Source organism: Anopheles merus, chromosome 3R, assembly GCF_017562075.2.
Source record: "Anopheles merus strain MAF chromosome 3R, AmerM5.1, whole genome shotgun sequence".
NCBI lineage: Eukaryota > Metazoa > Arthropoda > Insecta > Diptera > Culicidae > Anopheles > Anopheles merus.
Genome location: NC_054084.1, coordinates 6,072,053 through 6,098,755, shown reverse-complemented (window position 1 = coordinate 6,098,755; position 26,703 = coordinate 6,072,053). Strand labels below are relative to the sequence as shown.

At 47.7% G+C, this 26,703-nt stretch overlaps 4 protein-coding genes across 9 annotated transcripts in view; 1 reads left to right on the top strand and 3 right to left on the bottom strand.

Moving 5' to 3' along the window:
• Nucleotides 1–17,902, bottom strand: part of LOC121596994 (NPC intracellular cholesterol transporter 1) — a 42,592-nt gene extending 24,690 nt beyond the window's left edge. For 4 of the 6 annotated variants that reach the window (XR_006005360.1, XM_041922431.1, XM_041922434.1 and 1 more), the window contains exons 1-2: nt 17,659–17,902; nt 16,703–17,131 (exon numbers count right to left, since the gene is read on the bottom strand). Coding sequence is in view for 5 of the 6 variants with exons in the window: in XM_041922431.1 (XP_041778365.1) it covers nt 16,703–16,861 (159 nt within the window). In the remaining variant the exon portion in view is untranslated. The other 2 variants (XM_041922433.1, XM_041922432.1) reach the window with 2 other exon arrangements.
• Nucleotides 17,903–18,168: 266 nt separating this feature from the next.
• LOC121597307 (peptidyl-prolyl cis-trans isomerase sig-7) lies at nt 18,169–20,668 on the bottom strand. Its single transcript, XM_041922966.1, has one exon. It carries the CDS (start codon nt 20,470–20,472, stop codon nt 18,304–18,306), a length of 2,169 nt encoding a protein of 722 aa, XP_041778900.1. The 5' UTR covers nt 20,473–20,668; the 3' UTR covers nt 18,169–18,303.
• Nucleotides 20,669–21,530: 862 nt separating this feature from the next.
• On the top strand, nt 21,531–23,509 carry LOC121596948 (oocyte zinc finger protein XlCOF28-like). Its single transcript, XM_041922356.1, has 2 exons — nt 21,531–21,650; nt 21,711–23,509. The coding sequence occupies exon 2, from the start codon at nt 21,726–21,728 to the stop codon at nt 23,421–23,423; it is 1,698 nt and encodes a 565-aa protein (XP_041778290.1). The 5' UTR covers nt 21,531–21,650; nt 21,711–21,725; the 3' UTR covers nt 23,424–23,509.
• On the bottom strand, nt 23,504–26,213 carry LOC121596947 (transcription factor SPT20 homolog). Its single transcript, XM_041922354.1, has 2 exons — nt 25,596–26,213; nt 23,504–25,522 (listed from the first exon to the last, which is right to left on the bottom strand). Exons 1-2 carry the CDS (start codon nt 25,928–25,930, stop codon nt 23,908–23,910), a joined length of 1,950 nt encoding a protein of 649 aa, XP_041778288.1. The 5' UTR covers nt 25,931–26,213; the 3' UTR covers nt 23,504–23,907.
• Nucleotides 26,214–26,703: the final 490 nt, after the last annotated feature.

The window sequence follows — 26,703 nt, the reverse complement described above, 5'->3', positions numbered from 1 at the left end:
CGCCCCAAATGCGCCATTTTTACAACCGAGCTTAACGGTGCTCGTATAGCAAATGAAGCTTCAACAAGCAGCCAAGTTGACATTGAGGCACACGACGACCCACGACGATAAAAAAAAACGCCCGAAGGTCAACTATAATCATCTAAAACCTACACCGCACAACAGTTCCCGAAACGGTGCATGCGCAACTAGTTTACGACTCCAGCGGGACAACCAGCCAGGGGAAGAGTACAACAGCAAGAGGAACATCAATTTCGTGCATCAAAAAATTAGACACGATAATAATTCTACCTTCTTTCGACCTTAACAAGAAAGCTAGCCCAAGAACCTTGCTGTTAGTTTGTGACCTTGGGCAATGTTCAGCCGGTAGGCTTGTGTGTTGCACATTATTCAAAAAGCCGTAACGATACAACCGCTCGAGCCCAGCGCTAAACACACTTGGACGACGCCTGAACGGACGATGGTTGACCTTTTGACTGGAGGACTTTGGGACACTGAAATTGTGGCACGCAAATAATGCCTCACGTGATGGGAAACAGACGGGACTCACGGGAACATGACTTGTAGCGTGATAGAGCTCCAAACCCTAAACAGCAGGCCAGAATAGGGACACGAGAAAGCGGCATTAACGCACACCAGCGGAAGTGGATTTGTTGCTTTATTGATTCATTTTTCATTCATGCTTCTGTTGAGGGAAGAAAATTGAATTCCATGTATAAATGCCACATGGTAGAACAACTCAACCCCAAAAACTTTTCATCCAACTTCCATCACAATCTTTTGAAAATTCAAAACATAAAACACACAACGTTATCACTGGAATTCCACAAGAAGGGTTTTTTTTTTGCAGTTCGGTAACAAGGGAGGAGCACATGCATGGAAGCCATCTTATCAGTGAATTGAGGCCCGCACACCCCACTGTACACAGCATCATTGGCTTTACGGTAGGAGAGCTGACTCATCAGGGGCTGAGACTTTAGCTGTAACACGTAACGATTGCAATCGTTAATGCCAATGACCAATCCCATTATCTGTGATTGTAGCAGACTGCGAGATAACACTTCCAGATATTCCCCAAAAAAATGCAAAGAGATGCATTTTGAGGAAAGATGATGCACTTTGACGCATTCCTTAACATTCCAATCTTTTCTACGACCAAAGCATAACAGGCAGCAGAGACGGCACAACCGAGAAAACATCATTTCCCTCCCCCCAAACCTTGCTACATCATGGGAGGTTGAAGAACCGGTTTGACCACTTTTATTTTCACGTCCACGGAATGTTCTCCACAAGTCCAATGTTTCAAAATACAGCCTACAGTCATACATACAGTCCAATGTTGAGGAGAAGACCTGATTTTTGATGCACATAGCTGCATACGAAAGCACACAGGCAGGGGCAGGGTTTGGCTTTGGGAACTTGGTTTAACATTGAAACTGGCATTTTTTAAAACTGTTCCTCCAGCTTTCAGGGTCAGAAATGTCGAAACCAGTGACAGGTATGGTAGCCGCCAAGATCAGGTTAGATACATTCGGTAAGATATTCGACGTCTTATCATGTATTATTTCGACGAATTGAGGCACACGAGATACAGCGCTACGGGTATCACGCCATGGAAAGTATGGGGAAAGGGGAGTGATAAGATAGGACGAGCATGGTGGACAGTTCTCCCATACCATGATAAATATTGAGCCCTATTTTGAGTAGTAGAAACACAATTCCCTGGGAAGCTTTCTCTCTCTCTCTCTCTCTCTCTCTCTCGGACGCTCTTGTCCCTCTCAGCTGATGCTAATTTATTCCCATTAATTCATCTTTAAACAGTCCACATCACGCAAACCAAACATTCCTTATCAGCCCGCGGGAACTCTCACGTGTGTCTGTGGTGCCTCGCCTTCCTTACTGACGACAGTAAGCAGACCACGAAGTGACCGATGGTCTGACGACGACTCAGCAACGGCCTCAGGCGAGACACAGTTATCGTTTCTTTGTTTCAACGACTGTTTTTCTTCGCACCAAGTGCTGACGTATGACTCGGGTTGGTGTGGTGTATGATGATTCTTCCCTCTGTACACTTCACTACAAGGTAAAGGCATGTAATTCAAATTGTACCTCATCACTCATCATCGCTCCCACCCGGTAAGAGATAAGGGAGGTGGTGTGTGACGCGTAGAGCCAGGACAAGCAGCAAACGATGACATGTGTACAAAATCTTTCTATTTCTATCTACTTGCTTACCTCCTTCACCCAAAGCAAAACGTGGAAAATGGTCTGGTCAAGGTGCATCAGTCAAAAGAGTAAACTTTACCCGAGATGCTTGGGGGTTGGCTTTCACTGGGTCCAGTTTCCATTCCACCGCGACCGGTGCACACACGCACCAAGCAACAATGGTAAAGGGAAGATTAATGTTGGACACACGAGGCAAGCTTGCGCAAACTCGGCCATCTCAGATGTCGTTCGTTTACACAGCTGTTTTTCGCCTGGTTTTGTAAAGTGCACTGCAGATTGGATTAACCGTGAGTTTGCTTGAGTGTGAAAGTAAACGTCCGCCAGCAGATAATTTAACGCTGCGTTACTTAAATATAAAGAAAAAAGCTCATTTGTGCCATTTTTGGGCAGCATTTTGTACAGACAGCAGATGATTCATTCGTTCAACAACGTGATTTACCGGTGCAATGGAACTTCTAAAGGAACAAGACGGACAGGATGTGGTGCATTCGATGGACAAAATCCGATAAGCAGCAGCGATGATGGGATGACACTTGTGTTTTTTCGGGTTAAACTGTCTCACGAATATTACTTTCTCCCAACCACCCTAACTGTTTGCTCGCTGTTTATCGTAGTTTTACGTCACATTGCTTTGGCACGAAATCAAACTGATAAACACACTGCACACGAACGATAACAAAATTATGAGACACATGTCGCTCCTCCAGGAGGGAAAAAAACCTAAACAAGTTTTTGGCAATTAGACACCATTTTCGCAACTGCCGCGCTCGTGGACACGGGTGCACTTTCCTCATTCCTATGCCACCTTCCCTTTCTCTCCTAAAACAACATCTTGACTCGTATATATGTGTTGTTTGTGCATGTGGAACATCCGCCAAAAAAAACTCCCCGAACCATCGGCGCGCAGTTCGTGCGTGATTGGCATTTCAGTTTTCGTTATTTTTTTGTTTTGTTTTCAAAATATTCCAAAAATAAATCACCAATTGCGCTTTCATTTATAACAGAAGCACACACGATGGGCCTGACGTCGTCGTCACAGGGCCCCATCGATGATGGTGAAAAAATGATGAATGAATAATCGTTCCACTGGCAATACTTTTACCCTTTGCCTGCGCCTAATCAGGTTTTCTTTACTTTCGGTAGACATCATCACCTTAGCCAGACGAACAAATTGCCCAATGCTGTCAATACGACAGAGAGGAGTTCATTCATTTAAAAGGTCAAAAACGCAGTGCAGAAAATGATATAAAAATAACACCCAACCTCGATCAATGTCGAGGGAATGGTAATTTAATAATCATTAACAATCCGAATGCGTAAAAAGCAACACAAAAAATCCTAAAAATCAAATTGAAACACACGGGAAGGTTCTCTAATGCCACAACAATAAATAATAGGACGTTAGGAAGAAAGAAAACAATGAATTGGGACACTTTTGTCGATACGTTTCCGTCCCGTTGGTGCTGAAGACACCTCATCAAGCTTACTTTGGCCCCGGTACACAACGATGACTTCACCTCCATCCTCCCCCACCTTGGATTGGCAGGTGTCATTCCCAGGCCTTGCTTACTTTTCCTAAAAATGCCAATGACGACAACTTCTTGCCGCCTTTGTGTGCGAACATCAGCTGAGCTGACTCAGATGAGTCAGTCGAATTCTTCAACTGGAACTTTGCAGCGCAATAGCGCCCATAGGATATTGTGTTTTTTTCTTAAACCGTAACATAAAACAGCTTGAGATGTTTATTCCCACACGAGCCGGGTACGGAAGGAAGCATCAGCGCAATGACGTCATCGCAATCATCCGTGTCTATTGACCCCACAGAGGACATTCCTGGGATGAGGGCTTGGTTCGTTATTTTTACCGACCAAAAATCCTTCTATCCTGTTTTATCCCCCAACAAACAATCGGACCACTCCTCCAGAAAGAGTTGTAAAATCGATACTGGGGACTATGTGTAGGGTGGTGTTCGCTGAACCAACCAAGAGCCAAGCCACCAGTTGCAAAAAACACACACACCAGCCGGAAGCGCATTTTGTGCAGTGGTAGAAAGATGAGCCACGGGAAGCTTTCCAACAGCCGAACGAACACGACACAATGCCAAACACGCAGTTCCGCCACCGAACACCGAACGTTCGAGGGCAACGGAAACTGCGCAGTCGCACGACTTTGGGCTGTCGGCCTGTCGGAAAAAGCGTTCGACCCGGGTCGTGGTGCCAAGACACAAGGACCAAGCACGAGACCGGGAGCTTCCAGTGTTTTCCGTCATAAGGCCATTCCACTCTACGGGGATTGCGAAACGCACACCACCATTAAACAGCTGATGCTCGGTACCAACACAAGCACACAACAGAGTACACCACACCATTTTGGACTAAGATCCTGGCAGACGGAAACAACGTGATAAGAAGAGAACGATGAAAACGTGGTTCCTTAATTTGCTAACCATTAGGGACACGCATCGTGCATGGTGGTCTTGTGTTAGGCAACGTGCCCTTTGAGTAGTCGTTGCTTAGACACATTGAAATGGCAGCTTGGCAGATTGTGTGGTGCGTGTGATACAAGGACATGCCACGTGATTAAATGTCGCTCGTTATATTCCAGGGAAGTATCTCTACATACCACACACTTTTTACTGTGTTAGTCATCCGTTGTATGAAAACAAGATCCCAACGCTATTAGAATGACTCAGTTAAATTCAAATAAAACATAAAAAAACACTCCCAATCAAAGGGTCACGCTCTCGTATTCTAGATAAGAGTCTCTCCTCTAGGGCCAGAATCCCAAACAAAACTCCGCATGATAAAATCCAGTTCCAACCAGAAGAAAGGCGTTCTCGCACATCATTATCAGAGAGAACTTGCCGCCGCGGCAGCAGAGTCATCTTACGGATGACTGCCGCTCAGACAAAACCATTTGAGGCTGAACAAAACGCGCCATCTTCTGCTTCAAGTGTGCACGCGTACTTGAGCACGCAAACAGCAAAGAGTAAAAGAGTAAAAGTGTGTTTGTGTGGCTCTGCAAGCACTTACTCGTGTATACGAAGAAAGTGCTCTATCTTAAACTTTCCCAACCCAAACAACGGTCCCCCCTTTTCTTGGTGTTGTTCTCCAACACGAATTGGTGGGGAATTTTCTATTTCTACTCTACTGCGCCCTCCCCATTGCACACAAAACAACAACCACACATTGCACACAAGAAACGCCGGCAGGGGGGGGCAAGCGAAATGAAAGATGCGCCCGATACCGGCAGGCGGCTGGTGTGTTTTCGCGGATCGATTTCGACCCTCCCTACGAGAGCAACGAAATTGGTACACAAAACACCAACACCAACACCGCCATCACCACCACAAACATGGTGAGGTTTTGTTGCTCGAGCTGCGTTTTCCCCCGAAGCGATCGTTCCAGACGTTTCTCTGATGGCCACCAGAAGCCGTGCGAAGGTTGTGCAGAGTGTGTATGGCCACACACACGCACACCACACATAATGAATTCACGATTACTATCGACCAGCCAAGTGACCGGAGGTGTACTACTGCGCCATACAGCCAAAAACCGATCGATTGTTTGTTTTTTGGAGACCACATTTCCACATCTTCCAGGGTGGTTTTGCTGCTGACTCAAATATCATTTCGCCGGTACTACTTCTTTGGAGGGTACAACCTTCAAATCGCAAATTCGGTATTAGGACCACTGCCAGCCTTTTGGGGAGGGGGGGGGGGAACGATGCAAGTCGTACGACATCGTTTACTTACGACAGCAGGGAGGTGATCACGTCTCACCACCAGCAAGCGCATTAGGAGGTCAGTGGATGATGGAATACCTGCTCTGCCTGTAGGCATGTTCGTGTATAACTGAAAGGAAAGATCACTACGGTGAAGTACTGCGATGTTGAAACCATCCATCGTCATTTGCTTGTCAACAGCACGGTTTCAGGGCTTCCCCTTGGGACGCTGGTGTCGTCTCCGTGTCACGGTTGGAATAATAAATCGTGCTTTTGAAGATCATCGGGAGATACTGCGTTGTGCTGCTTTTCATTGGAAGAGGTACATTGATTGTTTTTTAAGGTTTCAAACAATAATTATGCAGCGCCGACTAGGTAGTTGGAAGTCAGTACTTAGATCACAATATGTCATATTAGTACCTCAAAGTTTCACCACGTACACCCTAATTACGTTTGCCTTTTTGGACATCCTTTTTTCGCTCCGAACGCGTAACAATGTTTTAGAATGGGAAACACCAAGTCCAAATCCAATTACATCAACACACGTAACACTTGGCCAGGGATCGTGCTTGCTTTCTAGTGGCTCAATTTCTGGGGGTTAAATGCACTATACGACAACTTCGATCGATAGTGAGCTTTTTTGCCAATAGAAGGGCACTGTGGTGATGGTGGTGGTGTATGCACATTGTAATTTTCTCCTCCTCCCTACCCTTACACCCTAAGGCAAGCCAAGCAAGCAGGTGTGCCCATGCCAACACGTGCCCAACGACACGCAGCCATGAACGAATGCAACATGTGACCACCACTGGCCGTCGAGACTACCTGTAACCAATATTCCAATAAGTTCGCGTTGCCCAAAATCAGCTTAAAAACTAACAAGCCAAGACGGCTCCACACGTTTTCGGTGACCGTTAGAGGTGATGTTTTTGCACACATCAGGGACACATTGCCTTTAACATGCACACTCTCTAAAAACCCCGTGGAGGCTTGGAAGGGACTAACTAATATGCGACTTGGCAGCTCCTATTTCTTCTTGATGTAATGACTTCAGGCTTTGGATAGCACATCTCTATGCCACAGACAACCGTGATGCCTTAACAGCTTGACTGATACTACTGATCTTGATGTTCGTTATGCTGCAAGTTTGTAAAAGAGGCATCCATATTGCGTAATAGCACAAGACCTTGTATTGATGCGCAAACTAAGCCACAGATAACCTCTATTCGCTAAGGTACAATAAGTAGGAGCTGTAAAAGTTACTACCTCATCAAAAGTATCATACGATGACTAGAAGATTCTAATGCTGTGCACGCTTTGTTGACAGTCTGCTCCATCTCGCTTAGGTAATAAAGACGTGGTACACCGTAAAGGGTACATAACCTTATCGACTATTTGATAATTAGATTATCGGTCAGCCTGAAACTAGATCGTAGACGCCAGCAAACCACTCCCACCGTCATTGCATCTCCTTCCAACATTCAAGAATCTCAACAATCCAATAGAAACGACAGCGACGAGCTGTGCAAATCTCAATCGCACGCGGGATTGCGCCATGAGTCATCCAATGAAACGGACCCATAAAATTCTAGCCACTCGCGCACGCGGAAGCAAAGTTGGTTTCAAGTTACAAACCACGCCACATTAAAACAACGCAGCGCAACGATGAAACGAACATTCCGCTTAGTGGCGTAGTAGTGGTTTACTGCTTCAAAGCAACGTAGATTAAAACAAAGCACAGCAAAGCATTTGATAGCCAGTGCGGAGGGTGATAAGAAAGGAAGATTGATAAAGCGACGTTTATCATACATATGATATTGAGTGTTTGTTTGTTGTTGTTTTTTTTTTTTCGAGAAATGTTACAGATAGTGCACCACCGTCTATTTTTATCCACAAGCAGATTGTTTCATTCCAACTTTTATCGCTTGTTTGATAACAATGTTCATCCATAATAATTTACATCCCCCAACACCGACACGGTAGCACCGCCGAAGGTATAACAACCAACCAAAGTTACACTACATTAGCACCTAATATAACGTAACAAACAACGCGATGATCAAAAACCCGGGCGCCATCACTGTCCCCGCGGCCCTTCTTATTAGACAGCGCGTGCGAGAAGTAGTAAAATCACGATAAGGTACTACACACCATCAGGCGACCGCGCTAATTGACCCTTTTCAATTGGCATTTCCCTTTGGTGTGCCCCTCCCCAACCCGTATGGCGGAACAAAAGCTAGCCACACACGCGTAGAGTGCGGTCCACTTGCGTCAGCCGTCCCCATGTCCATTGCGGGACTGTCGTGCTACGTTAACCTGGCGCAAATAGTACTACGCTAGCCGACCGATTTCACTTCCTGTAATGCGCTGCGCACGCCAGTGTCGCCAACGGTACATGATTATGTGCGAATTGGGCGAGCCGGGCGAAGAACGAAATGAAATTGATAGATTTTCATTACCTCTTCAATAGGCCATACACATCCCGGAAATTGTATTACGAAGGTTTCACCATCCAAAAGTCTCACAGCAACGTAAAGTGAGCACCTTAATTCCGTCTACTTTAAGGATGAAACCTAATTTGCAAACCCATACGCCCCGGGGGCAGAACCGAGAAGGTCGCAAAGATTGAAATTGGAAATAATTGAATTAGTGGTTGGGCTTCGGTCCTCCAAGGCATTCCGAAGCCATTTCGCTGTGTCCGGGAATTAACGTACGCTCTACTCTTCCAGCCAGCGTCTGGCACACCCAGCGGCGTCGGGAAGTCAGACAACTTTTGGCTTCTACCTCGTCCCCCTGTCGCACGTACTTTAATTTGTACTAAATCACGTGATCTCACGCGCCCAAACAGACAGCTAAAATTACATGGTGTTGAAATGTGGACGATGGACAGCGCGAAAAATCGTTGGTTTTAACGCCAGAATCGCCAATCGGTGGTGGTTTGTTTTTCGCTCGTTGCATTCCGAAGCCAATTCTGGGCACTAATCTGTGCGTTTCGTAATTATCGGCCCGAATCCATTACATGTGTTGTGTTTATGCCTCGGCGCTTAGTCTTGGAACCAATGCGTCCTTCTAGAAACGACGATTCAAGGACGATAATTCGATGTGCGGTCAATTGCTTAAATTACAGCGAAAAATCGATGTGAAAGTGCGGAATTAAACCCAGCAGTAGCATGTAATTGATATCGGAGGAAAATTCTAGACATGCAATGGGCGCCAACCTGCCGCCACCGTGCTCCCCCACTCCCCAAGGATCGATGTACATAGACACCCAATACATCACGCCAACGTTCTTTATGGTCGCGATGAACGTTCAACACCGACCGAAGGGAAACACCAACCACCGGACCAAAAGCCAGCTTGCGGACAACACACACACACACACATGTTGGCTTCCATTTTACCCCTGACCCACTTCGATTCTAAGCTGATAATGTGTCATCGCGATCGTTGAAGTGCATATCCATTACTGGGTGGTGTAAAAGCACACGCCAAACACTACCAAGGCTCACCCACATACACAGAAAGTGTCCTTTGAGCTCTCGTTGTTCCCGGTGGAGAATAGTTGTTCTCAATACGGAAGAATAGGTGAAGGTCTGGACTGTCCTTTTTTCATTAAATTACAACTTGTCATGAGAAGGCTAGTCATTTTATTCACTTATTTGATACCTTAAGAGCAACTGCACAGGCAAATTCCCTTCTAAATTACTTATCGCAAGCCGAGCGAACATGGTTCGCTCAAACAGCTCACACCTGCATGATGCATCGCAATTGTGCGCAAACATTGATAAGAAGGGTGGACGCGATTAAACACCATCGATAGTGAAACACCTGCAGCACCCCACAAAGCTTGAGCGAGCTGCAATCTGATCTATCCGCTTCCTCATCCAATGTAAACACAACACGCAGTCCTTGTACATTGTAAATGAATCATTTTCAAAAAGGGAGTCGATTAAAAATGGTTTTACGATAACGACGCGCCACCCTTTCGCTCCGGAATTCGTTCCCATTTTTAGCAATGACTCAGTATATTTCAATGCCAATTGGCGATTGTTAATGGTCTCTTCTCTCAATAGTAGGTGGATTGGATGAGCTGTTAACAGGACGTGATCGTACAAAAAAAAACGCGTCGCCATTTAGGGTCGCTTTCGTTCGCATTGTGGTGGTATTCCGGAACCGGGGGGCTCTTATCAAAATGGTTCTCTACTGGTATCGATGACATCAATCTGCAAAGGTAAAAACGTCAGGTCGAATGATATTGGCATTTGAAATGGGGAATGCATTTGGGGTGGTTGGGGGCACAGGGCAAAAAGGATGAAAAACGTTTTCTACATTTCCATCGTCCACCAAATCGTTTGCCATCGCTTATCGAGCTGCGGGCTGTGTTGGGTTGTCGTTTGTGTGCCGAAATGTTTATCGAACGTACGCCACCATCACATCAGCCCCACACTACGTCCTTCTATCGACCGGATAATATGCATTTGATTCGCTCGATTAACACCCGGCCGTAGGGAATGAAAAATCATGTTTACAGTAACAATTACTACACTCGACCGACCGGTAAAAATCACAATTTTCCTCTCTCCTTCACCACGCTGCCCAACACGAATGGTTGTGAAATGCGTCTTTGGCAAACAATGGGTAGTGGAAGACTCAAATTGGAGCTGCTTTTAGACAGTTTAGCAGATTTCTGCAACACACATCCGCGACTCAAAATCACAACTCGAGTCGACTTTGGTCATCCGTGTCAAGCGTGACGAAGCGGAGCAGTAAAAGACGCAGTAAAGCCTGCCGCAAGAAAAGTGTTCGAAGCATCGATCGTTCTCGGCGGTGAAACCAATTTTTGGACCATGATTTTTTGCCCAAGCCATAAGCCACACTTTGCCAATGCCACTGGGGGAATGGTTTCCGCCTTTTTAGCTTTAGGTTTTGTATGGTTTTTTTTTTCAAAAGCTTCATTGCTTCCTAGCTTCTCCCATCTTATCCAAGCAAAATAAATAGTAAAAGAATAAATAGTTATCTTGCATTCCACAACGAGGGTCCAAGTGTTTGGGTGTGTTTGTTTTCACCAGCCGGAGGCCAGTCACTTTTCAACATAACATTTTTCCAGCCATTGCATTCCGAGGAGCGCTGTAGAGCAAACGGCACACAAAAAACACCTCCCAAGCCCCCCCATCACGCGCGGATTGACCTCCATATGCAATGTGTGGTTGTGTGTGCGCAGTGCTGCAAAATGTCACCATCAATATCACAAAAAAAACTGAGTGAAACAAAAACCTTGTCAGCGTCACGTACTCAAATGCGATTATCACAAGTGAAATTCTCAAGTGGTTCTAACGAGTGATATGATTGGTGACAATTTGGGAATTAACTTTTAGTCAATCACTTTTTTATGAAATTTTCTGGACCAGGAGCAGCACTGTAAAATATCACTGTTTCAGTCACCAACGCTCATGACTGAAACGAAGCTCAAGTCGACTCACGTACACAAGTGCGATGATCAGGCGCAAGATGAACATAGTCGTTGTGACGTGTGACCAGATTGGTGACATTGCAGCAAGCACCTCTTGGTCGGTCACTTTGACGTGACTTTGTTTGTCTGTGATCAATTTCGAAATGCCACTGATGCTATCACCAGCACTCGTGATTGAAATGAAATTCATTTCGGTTCACGTACACATGTGCGATGATCAGAGGTAAGACGCACATGGTCGTTGTGGCGTCTGATCTGATTGGTGATATTTTGGTAACCAACTCCTGGTCAATCAGTTTGTCGTGATTTTGTGGTATTTTATTATCGCGATAGACTTAGAACATACGTGGCGCGGGCGAGTGGTGTTTTATTAACCATATGCATATGATTAGAAGCAGTAATCGGTTCTGCTAACTGGTCAAATGATCCCGCATCCTACATATATTGCCAGACTCAGTTTGCTGATCCAAACGTTTATGTATGAACTCTCGTAAGCAGTGCACATGCAAGGATTACCGCTTCATAATGTATTTATTATTTACTCTAGAAAAACACTTTAGACCCACAAACAGCCGGCACCGGAATTTGAGGCAATTTGGAAGAAGGGAAGGAAGAGTCAGTACGACTTTTAGCGGACATTGCCTAAGTTTCTTGTCCAGATGACCAATTTTACGTTGTTCGATGGTAAGGGGAATCCTATGTTAATGGTGATCTCCGGAGGCGGATACACAGGCTGTTGTTGGTGGCAGTGGATAGACGCTAAGTGTCAGCATGCCGTGCCCGTTAGAAAATCCGTACCCGTGTGCGGTGTCAATTGCGCCAAAGGTGGATTATGAAAGGTGCAGGAAATTTGGTGGCTTTGTCTAGAATAAGTGCTTTCGGATATGAAAATAATAAAACCAGGATATAAAACAAAAACTATCTACCTTTTCATCCATCTACAAAACATCTTTTTATATTTGCACTATGGAGAAACTAACAAATTACACGCCTCGTATGCTAAGAATATCACCGATTCGATTAAAATTATTACACTAACAACACAGTGAATGAGGAGGTGCCGCTGAAGTGACTTCACATCCGAGGAGCTCTGCTTGATCGTTTTCCAGCCGAAATCGAACACCGACGCAAGTACTGGAAAACTGCCTACTTTATCTTTTTGAGTCGACCGGATTCTTAGGCCGGTTCCTTGGCCAGACACTTTACTTCGTTTTGCCAAAATTCTCGATCGGGCCGACCATGTAAAAGGCAATCTCTGTCAGTTGGTCGAGTTTGCCGTTCATGAGCATGGTGTAAACCTTGATAATGTTCTCTTTGTTCACCAGCTTGCCGGCATAGCCCGTGAAAAATTCTGTGACCTGAAACGCCTGCAATTCGAAACGCTGGAAACGGCGCATCATGCGCACAGCACATCATAATATGCGCGCATTACAACACAGCGCTTAAAGTACGCGACTGTGCGGAAAGTTTTACGTGGACGTGGAAAAAATGGATACCAAACCCCAAGTGCTCAAAAAGCGGACAGGGCTCAAAAAATCAAAGCGCATATCACGTTAATAGCACAAAAAGCGCACCGTTCTCGTAGACCAAACTGTGCGAAAAGTGCTAGCACAATGCAATATGTGCAACACTACGAACAGCTCATTCATTGCCAGGATGGGAATTATTTCCTGGAGCGTCCTGTAGTTCTACAGGATCCGCTGCACGCCACGGTAAATGTTATAATGCTCAGTGTCGGTAATGTTTTGGGTCCATTATACGCGATATCGAATCCAGTGGATTCACAGCCAAGTAGATGCTTATTTCGATGATAGCATGCAACAGCATGGTGACATCAAAGCGAGCAAATGTGGTAGTCAAAACTGGATCGGTCAGAGAATCAGCCGGCACATCAAATGGCCTGCACCGTCGTAATCGTGGCAATGCACTCCTTTATACATCCAGCGTTGGTTAGTATCCGACAGCGAGCGGGTATCCTATGAAACCGGCAACACTCGGAGAAACAGCTACATCACACGGTAGAAGCTGTTGAGACGCAATCGAACTAAGCTGGAAAAAATTCGCTCGAGCTTATTACATTATTAACCGTTCCTAAAAATAGCAAATAATAATATTTATCAATCAATCGAGTGAAAGAAAGAAGCAAAACTTACCATGAATTAAGTATGAGTGCTAAGTATGACACCAGCATCCAACGATGGTGCATGGTTCCAAAATATGAAGCCGTTACTTCGATACCATTCTACGTGTGCTTCGACATGCTGATATGTTAAATGGTATGAAACACGAACCGTTTGCAATTTTATCTCCTAGCTTCGAATAACAAACCAAATCGTTTTCCGCTTGATATGCCTCTTGAAATGTTAATATTACAGGGTTTCACACTTTATCTCAAGACCGCGGGACCCCTTCCCGAATCTGTTTTAGCCAATGCCAAGAATGCGGTACAATGCTTGAAAACGTTGATGATACCTGAATTCATCGGATGCAATGCTGAATCTGCGGCACATTTCTCAAACACACTGTTCCGCGCCGAGGACATCACTGATACACATCACTGATGTGTACATCAGTGTATTAGAAACACCCAATTATCCTTTTCGCGTTTTTACCAAAAACAGACAATTTAATAAATTTAGCGAATGCATATTTGTTTAATTAAAATATTTACAAGTGTTAAGAAAGTAGTTTCAACTGTTTAAATAATCTTTTTTGGTAAAAACACGAAAAAAATAATTAGCTGTTTTCAGTACACTGATGTACACAAAGGTTATACGAGTAAAAAAATATTCTATGCTATGCCGACAAGCTGGTGAACAAAGAGAACATTATCAAGGTTTACACCATGCTCATGAACGGCAAACTCGACCAACTGACAGAGATTGCCTTTTACATGGTCGGCCCGATCGAGAATTTTGGCAAAACGAAGTAAAGTGTCTGGCCAAGGAACCGGCCTAAGAATCCGGTCGACTCAAAAAGATAAAGTAGGCAGTTTTCCAGTACTTGCGTCGGCGTTCGATTTCGGCTGGAAAACGATCAAGCAGAGCTCCTCGGATGTGAAGTCACTTCAGCGGCACCTCCTCATTCACTGTGTTGTTAGTGTAATAATTTTAATCGAATCGGTGATATTCTTAGCATACGAGGCGTGTAATTTGTTAGTTTCTCCATAGTGCAAATATAAAAAGATGTTTTGTAGATGGATGAAAAGGTAGATAGTTTTTGTTTTATATCCTGGTTTTATTATTTTCATATCCGAAAGCACTTATTCTAGACAAAGCCACCAAATTCCAGCACCTTTCATAATCCACCTTTGGCGCAATTGACACCGCACACGGGTACGGATTTTCTAACGGGCACGGCATGCTGACACTTAGCGTCTATCCACTGCCACCAACAACAGCCTGTGTATCCGCCTCCGGAGATCACCATTAACATAGGATTCCCCTTACCATCGAACAACGTAAAATTGGTCATCTGGACAAGAAACTTAGGCAATGTCCGCTAAAAGTCGTACTGACTCTTCCTTCCCTTCTTCCAAATTGCCTCAAATTCCGGTGCCGGCTGTTTGTGGGTCTAAAGTATTTTTCTAGAGTAAATAATAAATACATTATGAAGCGGTAATCCTTGCATGTGCACTGCTTACGAGAGTTCATACATAAACGTTTGGATCAGCAAACTGAGTCTGGCAATATATGTAGGATGCGGGATCATTTGACCAGTTAGCAGAACCGATTACTGCTTCTAATCATATGCATATGGTTAATAAAACACCACTCGCCCGCGCCACGTATGTTCTAAGTCTATCGCGATAATAAAATACCACAAAATCACGACAAACTGATTGACCAGGAGTTGGTTACCAAAATATCACCAATCAGATCAGACGCCACAACGACCATGTGCGTCTTACCTCTGATCATCGCACATGTGTACGTGAACCGAAATGAATTTCATTTCAATCACGAGTGCTGGTGATAGCATCAGTGGCATTTCGAAATTGATCACAGACAAACAAAGTCACGTCAAAGTGACCGACCAAGAGGTGCTTGCTGCAATGTCACCAATCTGGTCACACGTCACAACGACTATGTTCATCTTGCGCCTGATCATCGCACTTGTGTACGTGAGTCGACTTGAGCTTCGTTTCAGTCATGAGCATTGGTGACTGAAACAGTGATATTTGGTAGCACTGTACACAGCCAGCAATAGTCATTATTATGCTTATGCGGGCATTATGCTAAGCTTGTCAGTCAGAGTATCGCGTTGGACTCAAGAATTCACATGTCGTGTTCAGCATGTCATGACGCACTTTTATTGACTATCAACAATGAGCATCAAGCTACCACGGATATGTTCATTGTTTTCGTTGATGAAAATCTCGTGATACTCATGACATTTTGCAGCACTGTGTGTGCGCTCACACAAACACATCCAAACGGTCGATCGTATGATGTTGTGTTGCGCTTTGCGCACTAGTGAACAGTGCAAACAGTGCTTGGCTTGGCACTCGTTAGTTGGTTGGGCGGCTAGACATGATGGGGAGGATGGGGAGGAGGGATCCAATTAGGGAGCCCAAGCCTCAAAAGCACCTTTGCCAGTTGGTACTGCTGCTCATCCTTCCCCCAACTAACACGAGCGGAATGGCGGAATGGCGAAATGGAAAAAGGAAAAACTAAAACCGTTGAATTCGCCAAGCGCCATAAATCGTGACGTCAAACGCGCAAACCAGCAGACACACACCGCCTTGTATCTATGTTTGCGCGCGGTACACGCACACACGTAGTGCTTTTGCATGACCTTTGTGGTGGTGAGACACGACAGGTGCTATGCTACACACACACCACTGCATGTACCTCTGGCATCATGCAAATTGCACGGCGGTAGAAGGAAAAGATGCTGCAACAAGGATCACTGCACACAGAGAGTGTTGTTTACAAACATGCACCAACGACAGGGGAAAGGTTGCATCGATGCACTTTTTCACGGGGGATGATATTTGCATAATATGTATGCAGTGAGTTGTGTGCGGAACTGTGTGGGTTTGTTGAACTGTTGACAGACACATTGGCTCAAATGCATCACATTTCATAATAAAGCACCCGCCTCCGTACTGCTTAGCATCGGTTCGCAATATCGAATTTCCATGCAACTGTGCCGTTTCCGCTGTCCCTGAATTATTTAATTCATTCGATCTTTTTAAAAAACCTTTACCTAAAATTATAATGTATAAATCATCAGCACCGCAGTGACACAGTGGACCCTCCCTTCCCGCCCCACCGCACTCACCTGATCAATCAGTACGCTCCCAAGGACGAGCAGCGGAACAAAGAACCAGCAGGCGGCGGTGGACGATGATTGCCTTCGGTTGCAGGACGTCGCTTTGCCCGTTCCGGCTGCTGCTGCTGATGGGCAAGCTCGTCGAGTGTTGCCGCTAATCATTTTCATTTCTTTCCGCACGATTGCATCTATTGCCACTTTCTATCGAACACCTTTTCTCTGCTGATGGCCGACTTTCGCTACGCAGCCTTTCGGGGGCGGAGGCGATGGAGGACGAGGTCTATGCCTCTCTTTACCGTCGGAGAATTCACCCCTGGCTCTCCCACACAACGGTTACTCGGCGGCTACTAAATGGTGCACAACTTTGTTTCTTAATCACACTTCATACAGTACACAAACACACGCGCGTACGCACAAACACACTTAAAAAAAGAGATGCTGTAAAAACAGGTAGGCAGAACATGGGATAAGAAATAAAGGTAAGAAATGGAATTGAACGCACACACATACAAACGCTAACGCGCACACAAGGAACATTCACTTGAAAATGCAATCGAAAATCGGAAAATCGGTGGCCGCGCTTTCCCGTTTCGCTCAGGTTGCTTTGTTTTCTTTATCGCTTTTGCTTTAACCCCACCCCTTACCCGTGACACGGAGCGACGGTAACGAAAGCGACATTGATTTCTCAATCGATATCTAGACGGTGGCAGACCGCACCGAGGCCGCCTGCGGCCATTTGCGTGGAGCAAAAACTTCGCTTCGAGTGAGAAAATCTTTTCCAATTTTTACAATGCAATCCACGCGCTTAGTTACTACACGCCACACTCACAGTATTTCTCCACTCGTGGTTTGACTGTTTGCTTCGCGCTTCCGCAGAAAAAGCTGGCATTTAAAGATACTCCGCCATTTGCAAGGAGCACCCCCACTTAGAGAAAGAGGGAAAAAAGACAAACGTTGCACCACACCTTGATTCTAAGCGAAACGAAGCAGCTTTGTGCTTCTTCTCCTCCTCCACGCTCGAACGACGAGCCGTTTCCGTTTTCTGGTGTGTGTTCTTAGCTGCATGCACTACAAACAGGAGCCGCACACACTTGGCAAGGGGCTGAACGTTTAAGCTAAAGTGTGAAAATTTGCTCGCGAAAAGACGACGAACGACGCGCACGCACACCCACCTTGGTCGAGCACAACTTTTTTTCTGTTTGCCGTTTCGGTTTCGGCCGTTTGACGTATGTGCAGCGTTTGACAAAGCGCCAATTGTGACCAGTTCGGTGGTTCACTGTCCATTTTGACCGGAGAGCAACGGTAAGTTGTCCACAGTGGTTGAATTTTGGGATATTTGTCCAATTGAATGAACAGCTCTCGCCCATAGTCCATACAGGAGATGGGGAAATTCGATAAAACGAATTTAAGAAAAAATATTCTCAAACCGTTTCAAACCCCATTTCAATAATCTAATACAAGAAAAGCCTTAGCAATCATGTTTGTCACACTAATTCAAAGTTTATTCATCTAACACATAGCACATGTGCGCAAATTCCGTTGCTTTATTTCCTTTCAACTGAAATATCCATCAGACAGCTTAATTACCACCAATGCATTTAATCTAAAGTTTAATGCTTCTTTTTCTTCTTCTTCCCCTTCGACTTCTTCCGGTGCTTTCCCTCGTCCGAGGAGACGGAGTCCTTCCGCTTCTTGCTCGATTTGCTGCTGCTCTTCGATTTCTTTTTCGTCGCTTTCTTCTTGCGCTTCTTAGCCCGTTCGTCCGACGCACTGGACGAGCTGGAGGTGGAGGAACTGTCCGAGTCTACCGAATCCGGCGACGGGCTTCTACGCTTCCTCTTCTCCTTCGGCTCGCTGCTGCCGCTCCTCGACGAGCCGCTGCTGGACGATCGTCGCTTCACTGGTTTCGCATTCGGTCGCGCCCGGTTCTGTTTCGCCGGCTCGCCCCGTCCGTACTCCTTATCCGCCCGGGACTGCCGGCTGTACGAGGGGCTTCCAGCCGCCCGCTCGCCGTAATGCTGCCGGCGGTCCCTGTCCTCGCGCGAATGCATCCTCTGGCTACCGGCGTGCCGGTCGGGTGGGCTGTGGCGACGGTCACGCGACCGCGATCGACTACGGGACTGTCTCGTGCGTCTATCCCGCGAACGAGATCGACGCCGCGGTGGTAGTGGATCGGACCAGTGCAAAGCGCCCCGCGATGAGCGGCCGCCACCGCGCGGTGCATTCTTATCGCGCGGCCCCTTACGCTGCACGAAGCTGTTGGGATAGGGACGGTTTTTGTAATCCACCATACCCTGGTTGATGCGAATGTCTCGCCCGTTGCGCTGCTCCATGTAGGCGGAGTTGCGTTCGGTCAGGTTTGGCTTTCGACCACGATTGCTCTCCTGTGCGTTGCGTCCCGGAGGGCGGTTTCTATCCCGATCGCGGATATGGTCGCGCGAACGGCTACGCTGACGACGGTCCACCTTTCTGGCACGCGAACGAGACCCGGACCTGGAGCGGGACCTGGAGCGGGACCTGGAACGAGACCTAGAACGAGATCTGGATCGCGATTTGGAGCGCGATTTGGAACGCGATTTGGAACGCGATTTGGAACGCGATCGAGAACGAGATCCTGAATCGGACCGGGAGCGCCCCTTCTGTTCCTGCTCCCGTTCACGTTCCCTTTTCGGCGAAGCATTCGACCGCTTGTTGGATCCGCCTCCGTTACGGTTCGTTTGCTGCTGCTGCTGCTTCTTACGATCGTAATCCTTGAACGACCGCTTATCGGCCCCGTCCTTGAACTCGATTCCTCGGCCCTTGCCGCGCCACTTGATCTTCGACACGGACTGCGAAAAGTCGACGTGTATGCGGCGATCGTCGATCAGCACGTTGTCCATCTTAAAGTAAGCGTCCTCGCACGACTTTTGGTTCTCGAACTCGATGAACGCGTACTGCAGCGAGTCGCCGGTCACCTTGTCCCGTATCACCTCGCACCCGACGATCTTGCCAAATCGGCTGAAGATGATCTGCAGATCGTCGTCCGTCGTGACCGGGTTCAGCTTGCACACGAACAGTACGTTCTCCGGCGGCGCAATATCCGCGTCCGGGATGTCGCCCACGATCTCCAGTATCGTGGCCCGCGCTTTTGCCTCCCGCTCGGCAATCATTTCCGCAATCTCCTGCTCCGTCTTGCCGCCCAAATCGTCAATCTCCTCGTCCGCCGCAATCCGGCCGCCCTGCAGCCGCTCGGCCGACGGCGAGGGCGACCGGCTCGGCTCGCGGAACCCGCGCGGATCCTCGAACGGATCGTCCAGCACGACCGTGTGCGTGATGCGCACATCCTTGTACGGCCGGTGTCGGTCGTCGCAGATCACCTCGTTCAGCTTCCGCAGCACCTCGTGGCCCTCCGTCACCTCGCCGATCACGGTATGGCGCCCATCGAGCGAGGTCAGGTCCGGCCCGAGGGTGAAGAAAAACTGCGACCCAATCAGATGCTCGCCCGCATTCACCATCGACAGCAGCCCGGGCTCGGAATGTTTGATCTTCGGCACGCTTTCACCCTCGAAGTAGCGCTTCTCCGCCCCCTCCAGGATGCCCCACACGGACGAGCCGCCATCGCCGGCCCCGGTTGGGTCGCCCGTCTGCGCAATAAAGTCCGACTGGATCGTGTGGAACAGGTTGTAGTTGTAGTACTTCAGCTTGCACAGCTTCAGGAAGTTGAGTGCGGCCCGGGGACGCTCCTTCAGGAACAGGTCCACCGTGATGTCGCCGATCGTGGTCTCGATTACGACCGACATTGCAAACCGGGGCAGCCAAACAGCCCACGCACACGCAAACACGCAGCCAAAGCACGCTGCTAAACGGTTTCCGCGCTAATCCCGGGTGGGTAAATGGATTAATTTACACGTTTTTCGCACAATTTGTTTGTTTACAATCCGTGCCGAGTCGGGGGAGAAAACGCGCGATTACAAGAAAAATCCCCCTGGCTGACAGCGCCATGGCTTGTCAGACGCTTCCCGCAGAGTGGCCAGATAATTTTAGCGGTTTTCGGTAGGCGCAACAAAATTTTATCGGTAGTTTTTGGTAGGAGTTTAAGATTTTTTTTAGTAGTTTTTGGTAGACTTTGAAGTTTTGAAGGGGGGGGGGGGAGGGTAGCTAAACTGCCCAACGAAAGTTCAGTAACACGAGAAAATAATGCTTTATCTATCTAAAGGAGATATTTTCTGTAGTTCTTTTCTGAAGTGTCGATCTGAAAATTGTACTAGGGAATCTAACCCAACGAATGATTGAGATTCAGACCAAGAACATTTGCTTCAGAGCGTTAAGAACTCTTTTTTCGGGGCTCCACGCGGCCGCTTAGGACAGTGCAAAACGAATGTGCTGTCAGCAGCGTTTTCGATTATTTGGATGAATTGGTAAGTGTAATGATAACAAAACATAAATTAGAGATTTTTTCTACAAATCCTACATAATTGACTCTTGAATTGATTGCATCCTATAAAAAAATCTCACGTCTTACATTATCTGTCAAATCCCATGTAAAATTTTACCAGCGCCTTCAATATCATCGTATCTCATGAAGTACAGACACAGGGCTTGATGGTCTCTATTGAACTTCTGGTTCTGGTTGCTAGTGATTTCCATACGGAGTTTAATACATTAAGTGATTTGCAAAATGGTTACATGATTTTATGGTCAGTATTACGAAAAAATCTGTGATTTTCGGTAGGATAAATGAAAATTCGGTAGTTTTAGAAGGCTCATCTGTGAGTCGATAGGCATATCAAAAATCGGTAGGAATACAGATAAATCGGTATTTCTGGTCACTCTGGCTTCCCGTTGTGCTCAACGTCAAACCGCAAACGTCAAAAGGGATTGTGTACAAAACAAAGCTATCGTCCCCGCAAAAAGGTCCACTTTCTGGGAAAAAGGAAAGTAGTCTGTCGCTGCATTTCACCCGAGGTTTAATTTAAAAGTATTTTTCGATGAACAAGTTGTTCATTTCCTGCGTTACATGAATTTCCACTCATTTTAGAGCGCATCGTCCGGGATGGAGGTGGATGATACGAACGAGTCGAAACGCAAAATACCAGCCTACTACTACTTGCAGCCATCGAAGAATGGCGACGAAGAAGCGGAGGAGGAACTGTACGATTCCAACGGGACACACATCACCTCCGACTACCTGAACGATGTCGTAGCCGAAACCATGTCGGACCGCTACACGGTGGTGCAGGACTCCCCCTCCGACAAAGGCCCACACTACAAGTGTAACGAGTGTGAAAAGCTGCTGCCCAACATGGGCCACCTGATAGCGCACATGGTGGTGCACACCGGGGAAAATCCGTACGTGTGCAGCCTCTGCCAGCGTTCGTTCGCCAACTCGACACGGCTCAAGCTGCACCTGAAGGTGCACTGCATCAAGAAGCTTCACCCCGGGTTGACGGTAACGCGCATCACGAAAACCGGTCCAGCGAACCCCTCCATACCGAGCACGAACATGGAGGTAGATGTGGACCAAACGTCACCCACGGTAAAGGTGGCCACCTTCCGCTGCATCGAATGCGAAGAGATACTCCCGAAGGACACGCTTTACCGGCACATGAAGCAGCACCTGCACGAAAAGAACATTTTTGCCCCAAAACCCCACCAATGCAGCCGATGTGGGGATGCGTTTGCGAAGGCTTCGACACTGGAGAGCCACCAGGAAAGCTGCCAAGCGTCCCCAATAAAGGTGTCCTCGGAGGTGGATCTGGTGCCAATCAACAAGCAGGAGCCTTGCACCAGTCTAAAGAAGCAGATCGAATCGAATCCCATCCTGTCGGGGTTGCTGTTACGCGAGCAAAAGGAACCACCCATCTCCGTCACGACCATCGAGCTGGAACAGGCAGAGGAGCAAACTCGCGTTAAGGTGGAAGAAGATTCCTCCAAGACTGATGAGCTACACAATCTGCTTAAAACGGAGCTAGATCAGCTGGAGGAGTTCAACTCCGAGCCGGAACAGCAAATGGAAGAGTTTCTACCAGCGACCACCACCACCACCACCACCAGCACCGCAGAGCAGCCGGCCAGTGGTATAACGAACAGCAGCAGTAGTGGAATCGGCTTCGTCATCAGCTCGGTCGCAACTGTGGACCAGAAGTTTCTCGAAGATCTCGCCCAAATGGAGCTGCAGGCCCGCTCACCCGAGCTGGAGGAGATTGGGCCGGCCGATGAGCTGCCAGAAATGTCCCCCACACCCGCGACAGGGCCCGGCAGCTTTGGCAATCCGCCCACCTCAACGACGTGCACACTGTGCGGCAAAAGTTTCAGCGAACCGTTTGGTCTCCGCCAGCATATGCGCATAATGCACGCCGACACGAAACCGTTCAAATGTCCGGAGTGTCGCAAACGGTTCGCCAAAGAGCAGGCCATGCTGATACATCTGCGCGTGCACATCAGCAATCGGCCGTTCATGTGTATCGTGTGCTACAAAACGTTCACCCGGGCCACGGCACTGAACGGCCACCTGTCGTCGCATTCGCACGATTCGCTCAAATGCTTCGCCTGCCTGGAGATGCTGCCGAACGTGCAGAAGTACGCGCAGCACATCGAGCTGAATCATCCCGAGTTTCCGGAGGTGCTGTACCGCATACGGGCGGAAAAGCCGGAACACGAGCGAACGAAGCTGCTGAGGAGGCTGCTGCTTCAGCACCAAGCAGCTCCATCATCGATCGGCCATGAAGCGACATCACATACCAACCAGTAGTGGGGGGGGGGGCTATTCTCACAACGTTTTTTCTGTAATAAATATCTTATTGAAAGCGCAAAAGACTCTTTTAAGGGAGAAACAATTAATTTGCTGTTCATTTATTACCTTTTTTCTCACATATATTTAGTAACACCGAACTTAGATAATGCAAGTATGCATAATAATTAAGATACTACCACGTTGTTACGCACGTTATGGGGTACACAAATAAAGCCTAAACCTAATCGACAAATGCCCGCAACAGAATGTGACCTAGATTGTTAGACACGCTGTGGAATCAGTTTTTCCTTGTTTTGCATCATCTGCACACAGCAAAACGAAAAAAGAAATGGGGTTTTGATCTAGCCTATCTAAAACAGCGGATCCGGATGGGTGTGTGTGTGTGTGGGTGTGTGTGCACTCAACCCTAGACTCTACAGCGCGGTAGAAAATTGCGATGAATGCTCTAAAGTAACCCGTGCCCCATCAGCCGGGGACATTACTACGAATGAAACTGTTGCTGCGGCTGGGCCGATGTATGCCACTGGGCATGTATTTGCTGCTGCGGTTGCTGCTGCTGCTGTTGCTGTTGCTGGTGTAACACTGGATCGATCTGTTTCAGATAGCTTGGATCGATCGATGCAATCTGATTGATAACGTAGCCACCGGTTGCGTTGGGTGCCGTCCCGCCCCCTCCGATCACATTGCCGCTCGCATCCTTAATGCTCAGCTGAATCGGGGTAAGCGTTTGCGTCTGCTGCTGGTGCTGCTGCTGCGGTGATGTCCCGATCGAGGCGATGATGCTGTGCTGCTGTGCTCCACCACCAGCAGCAGCAACACCACCGCCACCACCGGCTTGCGGGCTGCTGTGGAGCGGGATGATTTCGATCTGATTGTGAACCGGCGGAAGGATCTGCTGCTGCTGGTGGTGGTGGTGGTGGTGGGTCGTCGCTATCGGTGTTGCCGTTATGGGCCACGCTATTTGGGGACTTTGGGCGATCGGTGTTAGGGTGGTGGTGGGAGCCTGCTGATGCTGGTACGGATTCACCGCCGTCAGCTGCGCACTGTCGATTGCGTGCACCGGTATGAGCATGCCGTTCTGCATCACCAGCATCGTCGTCATGGCGCCGTTCGCTGCGCTCGGAATGAATTGAGCCGCTTGCTGGATCTGCGGCTGCTGCTGCTGGTGCTGTTGCTGTTGCTGCTGGTCGTGCTGCAGCTGGTGTGGATTGGGTACGATTTGGTGTAAAGCTTGCTGCTGCACCAGAGACCCGCTCGGGTGAGCAATTACGTACTGCTGCGACGGTCGGCTGATGGCCTGATGGCGCGCCTGGTAGTGGGCCCGTATGTCCGGCAGCTGCAGGAAGTTCATGCTGCAGAAGCTACACTCGAGCGGAGCGGTGTGCGAGTTTTCGTGCTGCTCCAGCTGCTGCTCCTCCTCGAAGATGGCGCCGCAAACGCAACACTGCATCTGGTCGTCGTACAGTGCGTTCTCTTCCGCCGTTTCCGACAGGACCTTTTCGCTACCGTCATCATCGTCATCGTACCCGTCGTCTTCCTCCTCCGGTGCTGCTGCTACCGCGACCGGCTCGACCGTTTGTATCACGTACTGTTGCTGTGGCTGCAGCTGATGTATTAGCTGTGGTTGCTGGATCTGTATCTGCTGTAGGTGTATCTGTGGCTGCAGTAACTGTTGTTGCGGCGGTTGTTGCTGCTGCTGCTGCTGCTGTTGCTGCTGGGGTACTGGTTGCTGTTCCTCCTCGACTTCCTCATCCTCTCCGGCTTGCTCCTCCTCCTCCTCATCCTCCTCCTGCTGCTGTTCCATATCCTCCTCCTCGCCCTCGTACGGACCTTCCGCCCCTTGCGAATCCTCTCCGCTCGAACCAGAGCGCAACGCTTCCAGCGTGCGCAACTGTTTGCGCTGTTGCTTCTTCGAAATGATCTGCGTCATGACGGTGCCCCCGTTCCGGATCGCTTCGTCCATTTTGCGCAGCTCTCGCATGCGTATCTTCACGAAATGGAACCGCTCGTAGTGCAGCTGAAGGCATTTGAAGCTGGGCGTCGAGTAGCGGGGACATCCGAGCTGACACTTTAGCATGTTGATCGTGTGTTTCGCTCTGCAAAAAGAGTTGTATCCAGTTAATCATCTCCAAATAAATCCCTTCTTCTCCCCCCACTTCCAATACTCACTTGATGTGAACCTGCAGCTTGTTCGGGTCGAAAAAGTACTTCCCACAGTCCCGGCACGTGTGCTCGTCCTCGAAGTGCAGCCGTATGTGGCCGAGCAGCTGCATCGTTTTGTTGAACGTGGTGCCGCACGTTTTGCACTTGAACCCGAGCCGCAGCTGCTCCTGCGACCCGTCGGTCACGACGCGAAAGTGCTGCACCATCTTGACGATCTGGAAGTCGCGAAAGTTGGGAAAATCTTCCGCATTGGAGGCACGCGTTTTGTCCGACTCTTGGTAGTCCTGGTCGTCGGCAGCCGGCACTGGTGGAACAACGACCGCTGCATTTGCCGTTGCCATGCTGCTGCTGCTGCTGCTCCGGAACACAGGTCGCTGCTTTCACCCCCTTCAAGCTACCAAACCTCCTTCCGATGCTGCTGTTTGTGCTCCGTTTTTTGTCGCGTTATCCTCGGCTGTTCGGTCGTGAAGATGGGTGCTAAGCAACAAGCTTACGATACAGCACAGCACGATGCAGTATTTTCCTGCAAAACAGATTTATTACACCTGCTGGAAGCAATTGCAGCAGAGAGAATTATAAATCCAATTTTATGATTTTGTTGTTTCCCAAACATGTCGTTTGACGTTTCGGTCGATGTAAACAAATATATCACACTGGGACTGACACAACGCGCACAGTGGTCGATGTTCCATGCAGACATTTTATTCGATTTCATGTAAAAACTGCATTTGTGATAAAACTGTTTGTTATAAATTTAAAGACGATTTTTTTAAATAACCATTAATGGACTAAATAAGATGAAAATCAACGAAATAAATTTGTATGCTGAAATCAACCAGTTCGAGCAGTCGAGCACATTCCACTGTGAGCTTTTAAGGCGTCGAGCAGCAACGAAAGCTCCAACCCCCTATTTTGAATTGTGCTTCTGTAGCCGTTAAAACATGATTTTCGGATGCATTCTACTACAAGTAATTTTTATTTTAAATGAATCTAAATTATGTATTGCTCTGACCCACAAAGATACAGTGCATTATAGTCAATTGTTGCTTTAGAATTCACTAAACAAGTTTTAGAATTCACTAAACAATTAATTTTATTTCCGGGTTTTTGTAAC

Excerpts from the sequence above, each read along its gene's own strand:
- LOC121597307 (XM_041922966.1), bottom strand. The coding sequence starts at position 20,472 with ATGTCGGTCGTAATCGAGACCACGATCGGCGACATCACGGTGGACCTG.
- LOC121596948 (XM_041922356.1), top strand. The coding sequence starts at position 21,726 with ATGGAGGTGGATGATACGAACGAGTCGAAACGCAAAATACCAGCCTAC.
- LOC121596947 (XM_041922354.1), bottom strand. The coding sequence starts at position 25,930 with ATGGCAACGGCAAATGCAGCGGTCGTTGTTCCACCAGTGCCGGCTGCC. Across the intron at positions 25,523-25,595 it reads AAGCTGCAGGTTCACATCAA|AGCGAAACACACGATCAACA; the intron begins GTGAGTATTGGA and ends CTCTTTTTGCAG.